Source organism: Pollicipes pollicipes, unplaced genomic scaffold (assembly GCF_011947565.3).
Source record: "Pollicipes pollicipes isolate AB1234 unplaced genomic scaffold, Ppol_2.1 Scaffold_4002;HRSCAF=4701_pilon_pilon_pilon, whole genome shotgun sequence".
Classification (NCBI taxonomy): domain Eukaryota; kingdom Metazoa; phylum Arthropoda; class Thecostraca; order Pollicipedomorpha; family Pollicipedidae; genus Pollicipes; species Pollicipes pollicipes.
The window spans coordinates 27,777,848-27,791,252 of record NW_023596420.1 but is presented as its reverse complement, the minus strand read 5'-3'; the positions used below and the strand labels follow the sequence as shown (position 1 = coordinate 27,791,252).

Genomic DNA, 13,405 nt, shown 5'->3' with positions numbered 1-13,405 from the left:
TCATTTCCTCATGACTGCTATATGGTGTTTCGTTGTGTGGTGCTTGCCCGAGTGATCTCATAGCAGCGACATCTCGCCGTCCGGCAGCGTAACACCAGTGCCGATCCTAGGATACCCTTCTCTGAGAACTCAGGTCACGGTCTCTCTGGTACACACTTCTACTGCCGACCACTGCTGGACCCCTGGGATCAGGCACGCGCCCGGACTCGGCCCTACAAAAGATCTCGTTTGCTGGCTCATCCGCAAGATTCAAACAAGACAGGCTCAGGCGTGAGGTATTTGTTGTTTTCGACTTGCGCCAGTGGGTGGCCGTCATGAGTCGATGGGGCAGGAATAGAACGGTTTGCGGAAACGCGCCGGTTAAGGTAGGTCGAAGGCTTTGACTTCACAGCACGCATAAGCCAGCAGCTAAATGGAACATGATGACTCACTTCATTATATGATGTGGCTGAACGGGCTTAAAATTAGTGGTGAAAAACTCATTCGAATAATGCTTACCGTGCTTCAAGATATTCGGCAGACTGCTGCAAACAAAATTATTCATCGTTGCCGGAAAACAAGGCACCACCAACGAGACATTCCTGTCCCCTTGGTTGAATGACCTTTGCTGTTCGCACGCTTGCAAAATGCAAACAGGTAAGGCTCAGCCCCAAGACATATATTGTTTTCGATTTAAGCCAGTGACTGACTGCTATACATCGATAACTGCAGCTCTTTCATCGTGTCGCTCCTCTTTTATTAGCAAATAACGGTGGCTTCCTCCCTCCTCGGTGATACAAACTTAACCCTAGCTCTGACAGGTGGGGGGGAGGTTCGATGTGAACCCCTCCCCTTGCCGTTTCCTGGCAACACCTTTACGGCATGCCGCGCACTGCAGCCAAATTTTCGTTTTCCTCTGGGCATCAACTGCGCTCTGCGTTCTGCTCTGCGCAGCTGAGCTCTGATACAAAAGCGTGTCCCTCGCATGTCTGGTCCTTGAAAAGCGACGGTTGTTAGGAGCACTGCACGGCGATCCGCGGCCGGCGGCGGGCGGCAACCGACGAGTCCGCCGATCGCGCGCGGCGTGGTCCACATTAATGGATCCCCGCGTAATAGATGGGTGCTCAAAACGCAGACATGTATAACATTTTACTGAGAGTCAAGCAGAGAACACGTCTGTTCCTTCCTTTTTTGTGTCGCTTCTGTGCGTTGTCTCGTAGATATGAGCATGTAAAACTGAAAAGCTTAACCTTTAGAAAAAATTCGATCTTTGGCTCGCTCTAGTGGGTTATTTACTTGACCTAGGAACATATGCCTACAGCATTTATGGAGTGTCGTGTTCACTACATGACGTGTGAAACATCACGATAATGGTGAGAACTCATGTTAAAAGTAATTTCGAAAACACATAAATTGGACGCCACGTAGAAAATATAATAAGCCATGCATAAATGATGCTAGACAATAAAACTGAGTAAAAATTAGAATTTGAGATATGTTGCGTTTTTCGCACACCGTTTCATTTCTTAATGGCACATATTTTCAGTGACAACTTGCGTGTAAGACTGGCAATAAAAACAGGTACAGCACTGGTCTTTAAGCGCTTTCTGGCATTTCTGCTGAAACTTTAATGGGTTCACCTCAATTATCAGAAAAGACGATTGGTAGTTCCATTGCAGCCAACAAGCTATCGAGGTGCTGTGGCTATAGGTACAACCCAGATCCTAGAATGGTAGCATGCAGTCCACCCCCCCCCCCTTCGCTCCCACACGCACACTTCAGACTCCAAGGGAGTTGGGTGACGGGCTTTCCACTGACCTCTGCGGGATTGCCGTCTGACGCCAGTGTCACTAGCAAACTTTCGAGGCGCTGTGGCTATAGGTACGAGCCAGATCCGATGATGATAACCTGCAGTCCCCCCTCCCGCCACACACACTTCAGACTCCAAAGGAGTTGGGTTACGGGCTTTCCACTGACCTCTGCAGGATTACCGTTTGACGCCAGTGTCACTAGCAAACTTTCGAGGCGCTGTGGCTATAGGTACGAGCCAGATCCGACGATGATGACCTGCAGTTCCCCCTCCTCTCACACACATACTTAAGAGGCTCCAAGGGAGTTGGGTGACGGGTTTTCCACCGACCTCTGGAGGATTGCTGTTTGACGTCGGTGTCGGACGCTTCCCGTGGCATTGACAGTCACCGCACAGCAATGCACACGGCCGGCGACAATAACATCCTATTACCGACGATCCACGCCGAAATGTAACTCACGCCGCACACTCCCAATTGGCTGTTCTACCGTTATTCGTGTTGAGGCCGCAACTGAGCACCTTGGCTTGCATCCTCTTCTGCAAAGCGCCTCACAGATCGCCGCTCCACATTACAGTTTAATCGGCGCGGCCATCTTGTTTGTGGTGCGGCCGCATCAAAGAGAATCAATAAAAATGGCGGGTTCTATCGGTGACGTATAAATAGAGTTGTGTGAGCGTCGGCCCTATATCAGCCGGGCCATAAAGCTGCCAGCGCCGGCGACTAATTGGCAGTCCGGGGAGGGCGGTCGGTCAGAGCCGGCCGCGCCGCTGGCCGGCCGCCGCCGCCGCATTGTTTCATCTCAGCCGACGGCAGGGCAGCGGGGGGGGGGGGGGGGGGGGGGGGGCGGCGGGAAGGATGTCGTGACTGCTTGGGCGGCGGGTTGCTGGTTTGTGATATGCGGGTATGTGCGGTTTGGTTGTAATGCAGCGGCCGACAGACAGGTCGGGGAGTGACAGATGCTTTGCGTATTGGCTCTGCGTTGCCGATACTCTGTTTCCCTCGCTTCAGTACTGCCCTGGCACAGGCTTCGTTTGCAGCTATTGTCGGTCGCATGACCGTGTTCCTATGGCGCATCTTCCCCCGTTAGTGTTCAACTGATTGGTGTAGGTATTGCTGCCCTCTTGTTGGGATACAGACATGGGCTGCCCGTGAAGCACCTCGCCACCGCATTAGAGCTAGTCCCGGTCAGCGTTCTCCCGAAGCCATCCAGCCGAGTTTCATCCGGCCAGCTCTGCATGGCCTCCCAGCGCCAGCCAAGCGCATCAGCTACTCTTGTTTATTGCGATCGATGGCTGAATAGAGTACGCGAGCATGACGCACGGCAGCGCGGCCCACGGCGGCATGCAGCGTCACGGACAGCCGCCTCACCCGTCACTGGCGACGCGCGGACGTCACCGCCCCCGCCGTCTCCGGGCAACAGGCGACCCGCGGAGATCTGGTCCGGATCAGCACGGCGTCAGGCGGTCCAGTCGGGGCGCGGCGGTCACGACTAACACTAACACTAACAGAAAACAGGCGTGGTCACCGCCCTCCGGAAACGAGCCCCAAGCGTCACTGGCCAGGTTGCCGCGCGCGTCACGGGGCGTGGGCTTGTGCTGCCGCGCACGGGCGAGGCACACGCACTCGCCCAGGCGGGCGGCATCACGCGGGCCGACCGAGCGGAACAGTGCGGAAGGTCGGATAACATTTGTCTTGGTTTAACATGTAAATGGCAAGCTCCGGTTGTGTGCAATATGCCAAAATGAATTTAGTTTATTAACGGATTGAACTCAAGAAATCGAATTGCGGTGGTAACGCACATCAACAAGCGAGGAATGTAACAGTTCACGGGGCCAACCACATCAATGACACAAACACCCACAAATTGTGCCTCGTCAACACTACAAGGCACTGAAATTTGCGGCGCAAGCACGGACAAAATCTATTGATGCCTAACCCCACACAGCACGACTCAACCTTGCACTTCGTCGAGCCTCGACACGCCTGTCCCAGCCAGCCCGACAGTCCTAATTCTGGTCCAGCCGTGGTCCAATCGTCACATTTCTGCCGTCAATCCCAGCTCCGTTCGAGCCCTTTAAACCGATGCCGACCGCAGCGCGACAGCTCATTTTCTAAAGTCCTGGGGGATCAATTCTGCCCTGGCGGAGCGGGCTGGCTAATTTCTGCTATTCGGCGGCGGCCGCGCAACAACAATGCGCCGGGCGGCGCGTGAATTGCCGCTCGTTTCGGCCTCGATTACCGTCCAAACCGCCGGCTCTCCCGGGACGCGTTTCAGAACGTGCCGGCTCGGCTGGCGCCGCCAATTAAACTGCCGGGCCGTCGACTGAGATTCTCATCTAACGGCGTCGAATCGGCGGCGACGGAGCCGACTGGAGAGGACGGCCCGAGCCGGACTGGGATAAGCAGGCCTGACTGCGAGAACGACTCACTGGGAAAAGTTAACGGTGAGGACCACGCCGTCATCCAGGCCAATGCTTCTCTGACGGAAAGCATCAATTTTATCTCCTCTCGGTTTGTTTCAGTGTGTTTTAGCTGAAACGTTACCACGAAATGATAATTCGCGCACTGCTAATTTCAGCTTAGCAAGTAAAGCAAAGGCGCTTGACTTGCGCGTCTCCCGTTGCTGGAGTATCTACATTAATTCAAGGTGAGGCAAGCACACGAGCCTGTTATCCGTCTTCACATCACCACCAAGCGTCATCCGATGCGAACACATCCAACTTGCGCGGCGCTGACACCGCAGCCATCACCGGAACGGCGCAATCACGAATGAGATTCGCACCCCTGCAGGCGCGCCTGGCTAATCACTGCGCGGCCTCCCGCGCGCCCCACACGCCCCGGCGCCCGCGTCACACGCCGACACCGGCCGGACCACGCCGCGCCGCAGCGACGGTGGGTGGGTTCGGGGCGCGTCGGCGGGACCGCCGCGCCGCGCAGGGCTACCGGAGCACCTGGGTCCACACGGCGCCTCGCGACGGCAGTTGTACTCGGCGTCCGGGCGCGCGCGGCGCGGCAACTCGCTGCGGTGCCGCTGCGGCCGGCCGCCGCGGCCGCGCCCGGCGGGGCAGCGTCCGCCGCCGGCCGCCGTAATATCAGCGCGCGGCTCCGCCGGCCGAGGCGCCGGCCCCGCCACCCCTCGCCGGTTGCCTTTAGAAGGCCGGCTCGACTTCGCGGGGCTCACTCTTCGCCACCACGTGCTGCTGCGGGTGGTGCTGGTGTGGCTGCGGTGGCGGCTGCTGCGGTGGCTGCTGCTGTTGTTGCTGCTGCTGCTGCTGCGGGTGGGGCGGTGCCACCATCTCGGGGTGCATGGGGTGGCCGGAGGGGACCGAGTAGCGCGGGTAGCGGCCGGCCTCGGCCGCGCCGGCCGCCGCTCCAGACGTCTGCCGGTGCAGGGGTAGCAGGCCGTGCACACCCTGTGGGGGAGGGTCGGTGTCAGGTGGATGGAGTGACCGGTGCCGACCGGAGACGGCTAGGGCTCCGTGCTGGGTCGGTTCAGGACGTGCGCCACGCCGTGAAAGGGTGACGTGAGCAACAAAATTATAAGCAACGGCTGTAACGATGCAGGCAGCTGTAGTTAAATGAAGTAGCTTACGTCCAAATATATATATATATATATATATATATATATATATATATATATATATATATTTTAATGCTTCCAGGAGATGCCTTCCTATTGATCCAGACGTGAAAAAGAGCAAACCTCCGACCATTTTTGCCGCCCAGCTGTTCGTTTGCAGATTATCCTGACTTCTGACCTGACGCGTTCACCTGCACATTCGCAAACTTCTACCAGCATGCCATATCCCCTTCTAGTGCGCCATTCATTCAGCATTCCTCCTCAAAAAAGGAGAGTTTTGGTATGTTCCTCTGATCAGCATGGAAGCATAGCAGCCGAATCTGGTGTGTTCTGACCCGGTTAGACCAGTCCAGAGCCCGTCCGATTAAGTGCCCGTCTGACCACCGGCGGGCTCGAGGTCGGCAGCGTGACCGCCCCGGCGCGGCGGTGGTCGGCCGGCCCGCGGTCCCCGACACCGCCCGGCGCGGCGGTGGTCGGCCGACCCGCAGTCCCCGACACCGCCCGGCGCGGCGATGGTCGGCCGGCCCGCGGTCCCCGACACCGCCCAGACGCGATCTGACTGAGATAGCAGCGTCCGGCAGGCCCCGCGGCAGACCGGTCTGCAGGCCGGCAATGGGTGCCGGCGCTGGCGGGCCCGGGCAGCGCTGACGTCACAGTGTTGGCATGGGTGTCGGTGAAAAGGGCGTTGGTCTTATGTTACGTGCACGCGCGTCAAGTTGAGGTAGACTCCTCAATGAATGGAGTTGGTAATAGTTTCTGGAGTTGGCGAACGTACGAATAGTTTCTGGAGTTGGGGAACGTACAAATAGTTTCTGGAGTTGGGGAACGTACAAATAGTTTCTGGAGTTGGGGAACGTACAAATAGTTTCTGGAGTTGGGGAACGCAGAAACTGGGTATTGGTAGCGGCGCGTCGCACAATGCCTACGACAGCTACTTTGTATTAGTCATGAGAACGGTCGGGGATTATTAAGCTGGCAAATCAGGGAGTTCTTGACCGAGAAGCAAGACTCCCAAACGGGCGTCACCCTCCAAAACTGATTGGGAGATCTAGCCGTAATTTTCAACTCATTAAAGCTGTTGTTATGAATCGCCGCGAGTTTTATGTTAGCATCTGAACACATTGGTAAAGATATCTAAAGGTACACAAATGGCAACTCTGATCAAACGGGTTCGTGGTAAGGAGCAATAGGAACTGGGAGAGCTGACTGTATACGGAAACATTGGCGAAGCACAAGTCTCAGGACTGCTGATCTCAATAAGGCATTGTACACACCTCGGAGATAAAAGGTTGCCAGGCATGGACTTGGGCTCAGGCCTAGGTTTAGTTTCGTACATGCACCAAATCTACAAGCTCAGGGATGCTTAAATTGCGTCGCATAAGCAGGAAATAAACCGATGTTACTAGACCTTTCTATTCCAAATTGTTTGAAAAATAGGTCATGTGAGCTAGATCATGCTTTTTTGGTCGTTGAGTTCATAAGACGCAACCCATAAATGGAGAGGTCTGTGACAACCTTTATTTTATGACATTTAGCTCTAGAAAACCGCAATGTAACGGCGTTTTATGTCTGGAGGAGATCACTGGCTTACCGACGGGGTAGTTTTCAGCGTGCAGGCTGGATGGGGGATCACTGATCTGCAGGTAAGGATGGTTTTGACTTGCTGCTGGGAAACGTCGACAATATAGTATTCTTGTTTCTTTGGGAACTCCAGCATACAAGACTTTGAGAGGCAGTGCGTGAAATCCGAGGAAAAACCCATTTTTAGCGGATTTTGGGGGGGAGGGTAAGCTTAAACATTTTTTCCCGTTCAGTGCCCGTAATTTATTTTCACAAAAACAACTGGACCTCTGGGGAAAGTAGTTACTGACCTGCAGGTGGGAATGGTTGATGTTCATCTGCATGTCGGCTGAGGAGTTGGTCTGCTGCTGCAGGTCGATTAGCTGCCGTTTCGCCGTCTCCTCCATCCGTCTTTTCTGCTTGCGTTCCTTAGCGCGGCGGTTCTGGAACCATATCTTCACCTGCAGCACAGACGGATGGTTGGTGGTGAACTAATGTGACATGTACTTGAAATGATTAGTGCGAACGAATGGAGGCAAAGAAGCTGGTGCCTGTCACTGAAGGGTTTGTTTTTCATCTAGCATCTTTGCGTTAGCCGTCTTTATTGGAGAATGCTGTGTCTGACTGCAGAAGATGCCCCGTTCGGTTTTTATGGCGCATGCAACTGCCGCGGCCATTAACAGCAACGTTATAATCTTCCGCGCTAATTGCGGTTGGGGACCCGAAACACAGCTGATGGTAGAAAACTTTCAAATTTCCAACCATTTGTCGTTTCCACTCCAGTCTTCTCTTGTCCCGAGCTCAGGTTAAAAGTACCTCAGCTGCAAGAGCGAAAGGTGATGTCGCGGCCGGCATCCAAGTCTATACCTCTCCCACCCGTGGGAGGACAGTGCGCCGCCGTGACCGGCATCCGCTCGCGTCCTCGCCCCTGGAGCGGACGCTGGGGCTCACACCCGTGAGAGGACAGTCAGCCGTCGTGGCCGGCACCCTCACGCGTCCTCGCCGCTGGAGCGGGCGCCGGGGCTCACACCCGTGGGAGGACAGCGAGCCGCCGTGACCGGCATCCGCTCGCGTCCTCGCCCCCGGAGCGGGCGCCGGGCTGACGCGGCGGCGGCGTGAGATCGGCGCTGCGCCCGCCGCCGGCCTTGGCTCTGTTAGCGCCCGCCATTAACGCCCGCGTAACGGCGGCTCCACATTCGTGCCGAGGGCGGCCGCTCCCGCCGGAATGTCGCGTCGCGCCGCCGCCGGCCCGGCTGAATCAGCCCCTGATTCAGCGCCCAGTCACAGCCGCGCTTCGGGGGACGGTGCCGCGCAGGGTCGGCTCGTGGACGTGGGTGCGGTGGACCCCGGCCGCCGCCGCCCCGAGCTGGCGCACCGTCCAGACGTCCGCTCGATTTATCGCTCTCCGACGATCCCAGCGACATTCCTCCCCCGAATTGGATCAAACCGGGCTTCCCGGAAGGCACAGGGCGGCGATTCAGGCCTGCCGCCGTTCGGCAGATGGCCGACCCGCGCGGCCTTCCCACGAAGATTCTCCCGGCCTCGGGCATCGCTGGCGCGCCAGTGGCTCGCGCGTCGCACATGGGAGATATTTGGGGGCAGTCGGGATCGAAGTGTCTATTACGGTGTCGATTCATTGCTGCACTGTACACTTTAGTACAAAGACCCCCAGTGGACCGAGTAGTCTGGTATGCTCAAGGAGCACAGCCTAGAAATATTTATCTGACGTCATGGTTTCTTTCCAAATGATCCCACCATGGCATTCTTGTTTAGCGAGGTTTATGTTTGGTCAGTAGTAATACTTCCAAAATTTGAATGCAATTGCAGTATGTAGTATGTGCATGCAGGGAAGGCAAAATTATAACCACGGCCTTGACATTTACGTTAACGTGGATTACATGGGTATGGAATGACTGCTTTGGGGCCAATGAGGAGCAATATCCGTCCAATGGCGTGAATAATCAACATGTATGTTATGATCAACACCGCTTTGAGTCGGAGAGGCCGCAGTCATCTTCTAGCATGCACTCAAAGCTAATTCGTCCATAGACTAAGCAGCCAGGGACCCATCCCAGTCTTCATGGTCGTGAAACATCCAAACTAGATGCGCAACTTTTCCCAAAATTTCAGCCCGCACCCCTGTCCGGCCCGGCCAGCTGGGGATCTAGCCCACTACAACCCCCTAGGCTTAAGTGCTAACTCGACATTAACCCGCAAGAAGTAAGTTACGCACTTTGTGATTCCTCGTTAATTTGAGACGTATTCATAAAGAACGCATCGAATGTCATATCAGTGCCGTATAATGCACAGCATTGCTTGATTTAAACCAGTGGTGTTGCTTGAACAGTAGCGAGCAACGTACCTGGACTACGGAATTCGTATTAAACCAAAGTATACATTAAACACCGTGATGCCAGTTTCTGGCCACTAATGAGAGGAAAGAGGGTGGAGTATAAAGCGGTCTATCACCAAGATAAACCAGAGATTTTATCCTTGTACATCACCACAGAAAACCACAGGCAATGCCACTTAAAATATATGCATTATCGATGGCTCTGCACTAAGAGCAGAGAAATGGCGAATATTTCAAGTCATGGGAGGTTCACTACACTGTACACTGACACACACACACACACACACACACACACGCACACACACACACACACACACACACACACACACACACACACACACACACACACATACACACACACACACACACACACACACACATACACACACACACACACACACACACACACACACACACACTTCGAATGCGTCACAAAGGCCGCGATTTCATAACCCGCATTCCAGAACGAATGCAGGCTCCTATACGGCGTTCGCTGTCCTTAAGACATAACAACATGAAGACATCTGACCAACAAAGGGCCAAAGGATCCATTGAGGCTGGCCGTGTTCAGGTTTCGTACACATCCTCGAAACTAATGTTACCATGTGACCTGCATAAACTTAGTTATAAATGAGATCTTTAGACCAAAATAGCTTGTCCCATGGCTTTTAAATGTTTCCAGAGAGTGGCTTCCTACAACTTCGCTTGACAGCCCATTCAAATGGCTCACTACTCTTTGACAAAATGACATCTGCCGCTTCATAGTTCTACTCAGACTTTTGTTAAATAAAGGTGGTTTCCTTCATGTCTCGGCCAAATTTTCTCATTTCTTATTGGGATGCAGCATGCGACAGCGTGGAATAATACCACGTGGCATCTTTGAAATAATTCAAATTTTCCTCCTATCACTATTCACGTTTCTTTCCACGATAACCATCCCGCGACAATTGTGATGCTGCATACAAGCATGGCAATAACATATTGTCTAAGAATGTTTTGCACCAAAGTAATATTATTCACGTTTAGCACGGCCACAAAAACCCTGCAATAGAACCAAATGCTGGAGTAAAATCTGCAGAAAAATAAGAATTGAGTAGCTCATGTCGACGAACTGCGTCCACATTTGACAAAGCCTACTGGCGCAACTTACGGATCTATATTGAATGTTTGAATGATGTCATTTGTAGAACTTAAATTTGTGACACATGCCTGCATGCAGATAAAAATATCGCAAGAGATGAAAAAATAACAGAAAAAATGCAATTAAGGACATATACGTTGAAAACTAATGACAATCGCGGTAAGCGTAAAACGTGTCGTACATAAGGGCCCCTGTTATCGCGGTCGTAAAACTTTACGTCACCACTAATTCGGCTCCGATAACAGATGCGCGTGTGATACAGCTGTAACTAAGGGCTGTATTGACATGTGAGCCAGGCTAGGCAAATTAAGTGATGAAAGAAAGGCACGACAAAATGAGTGGCGCACCGTTTCCCGTCAATATGTTGCACACCGTTGTCCACAATCGGACCAAAAGCTCGCGGGGTTTTGCGTGTCAAATGCGGTGATCTTGCGGGTTGAAACGTTGCGTCCCTAATACAAACAGTGTAAGACATAAATGTTTGAAAACGAGATCATTGCATTTCAAACCGTCCAAAACTGATAACAGCGGTGGTCAGGGGCAAAATAGATTGACCGATCTAGGGATTGCTTCCTGGATCGGCTTTGTGGAACGTTTGTTGCGTTTCACCACTGATCCAGATACATCATTGCGTTCCTCCGACTGCCTACCGTGGCACGTGGTTAGAATCCTGAAGTATCACCGGCAGGTGAAGATCCGCGCTCAAATAAAATATAAACCAAACAGAACCCAGATCACAATCTATGCATGCATGAAAACAACGCACCACGGTCCACGGTGGAAAAGTCCGAGGGCATCCCTGCAGTGAACATGTCCAAGTGATGTAGATGTACCTGGTGTCAACATTAAAAAGCTAACTGATCTTTTTCGAACACGCGTAATGTGCTGCAACAGCAACCTGTATGTCATAACACGACATAGTTCTGTCCAGCAATAGTTTGTGCCCAAAATGTCCGCGGCAGTCGACGCGCCCTTGAGCCCCAATAACAACAACGTGTCATGTGTGACCCAGTAGCCCATGCTGGACGTGTCACCCACCTGCCGATCCGTGAGGCCCAGGATCCTGGACAGCTCCAGCTTCCGCTTGATGGTGATGTAGTTGTTGTAGCGGAACTCCTTCTCCAGTTCCAGCCGCTGGGCGTCACTGTACACCACGCGGTACTTATCCTTTGTGCGGGTTTTGCCTGCAACAAAGCACACTCTCGTCAGAACCGAACTCTCTGATATCACGCGGTAACAGGACACACTCTCGTCAGAACCGAGCTCTCTGATATCACGCGGGAGTAGAGCGAAGGCCACGATGGCGGCGGAACATACTCACAGCTGAGCTGATGTCCAAATTATGCTCACAGTAGTGAGCCGGGATTACACGCGACGACCTATATGGTTGGCTCGGACTACACATGGCTGACTCCGATGCCCGAGGCGTCCGGGAAAAGAGAGGACATGTGAGGATGTGGCCAAGTAATGCCGATAGTCTCAGTGAACCGGTGAAGCTGTGCATCTTGGGTATGATGACGTGCACCAGAACGTCTGTCCTGAGGAAGGTTCGCGACTTAGTGTGCCGCCGCCTTCAAGCAATGAGTAAATGCATTTTTTTTTTGCTTTCTTGTACTTTTTAGAATGTCTTATGTACTGTTCCATTGTCATTTCCCCGCACGTAAGAGTTTATGTTCATGAATCAGCGATGCATTTTCAGAATATTTGCTTTCAGGGACGCAGCCAAGATTTTCTTCAGGGGAGGGGGGGGGGGGGGGGAGAAAGGGAACGCACCACACTGATCAGTCAGAATCCATCTATGATTAAAAATGAAAGAATCGGGTCTAAGAAAGGGTGGGTTCTTGCCTACCTACCCCTGAACTGCACTTGTGTTTGCTTGTCATTTTAGAGGCAAGAGCAATTGTATCTTGGTTAACGCGACTGCATGGTCCAGGGAACCAATCGGATACTTTTACTCATGAATGATTCATCGTCGGCGTCGTTTGACGCCTTTGTGAACCGAGGCCTTGGCTTCTCTTCAATGTTCTAGTACCGGCGATCTCACGGCTGACTTGTCAGCACACATCGGCGACTCGCTCGGCCAAGTCGGCGTATACCACAGCATACGGCCGCTGTCGCCAGGGTGCGCTGGCGACCGACAGCGTCCGACTGAAGCGCCCGGCCGCTGTCGCCAGGGTGCACCGGCGACCGGCAGCGTCCGACTGCAGCGCCCGGCCGCTGTCGCCAGGGTGCGCTGGCGACCGACAGCGTCCGACTGCAGCGCCCGGCCGCTGTCGCCAGGGTGCACTGGCGACTGGCAGCGTCCGACTGCAGCGCCCGGCCGCTGTCGCCAGGGTGCACCGGCGACCGACAGCGTCCGACTGAAGCGCCCGGCCGCTGTCGCCAGGGTGCACCGGCGACCGACAGCGTCCGACTGCAGCGCCCGGCCGCTGTCGCCAGGGTGCACCGGCGACCGACAGCGTCCGACTGCAGCGCCCGGCCGCTGTCGCCAGGGTGCACCGGCGACCGACAGCGTCCGACTGCAGCGCCCGGCCGCTGTCGCCAGGGTGCACCGGCGACCGGCAGCGTCCGACTGCAGCGCCCGGCCACTGTCGCCAGGGTGCGCTGGCGACCGACAGCGTCCGACTGAAGCGCCCGGCCGCTGTCGCCAGGGTGCACCGGCGACCGGCAGCGTCCGACTGCAGCGCCCGGCCGCTGTCTCCAGGGCGCACTGGCGACTGGCAGCGTCCGACTGAAGCGTCTGCCCACTGTCGCCTGTGAGTCAGCTGAGCCACGGGACACCGCCCGCCTGACGTGGAGATGGCCCAGCGAGCGCCGGCGGCGCCGGTCCGTCCGCCGGCCGGCCCAGCGGCCAGCGGCCAGCCGCCATTCGCTCCGTCATCGATCTATTGACTGACGCTGCGCCCGCCCGTAATGCGACAATAAAGGCGTGAGCAGGCAGTGTCAACAGGGCATTTACGCCCGCGCCCGCGGCGCGCGGC

The 13,405-nt window shown here is 54.7% G+C and overlaps 1 protein-coding gene across 1 annotated transcript in view; it reads right to left on the bottom strand.

The window, feature by feature from the left end:
* Positions 1-4,902: 4,902 nt before the first annotated feature.
* LOC119094317 (homeotic protein caudal) overlaps positions 4,903-13,405 on the bottom strand; it is a 42,543-nt gene continuing 34,040 nt past the window's right edge. Inside the window, exons 3-5 of the mRNA XM_037217388.1 lie at positions 11,463-11,608; positions 7,242-7,391; positions 4,903-5,203 (exon numbers count right to left, since the gene is read on the bottom strand). Coding sequence (XP_037073283.1) covers positions 4,940-5,203; positions 7,242-7,391; positions 11,463-11,608 — 560 coding nt within the window. The 3' untranslated portion in view covers positions 4,903-4,939. The remainder of the gene's footprint in view (positions 5,204-7,241; positions 7,392-11,462; positions 11,609-13,405) is intronic.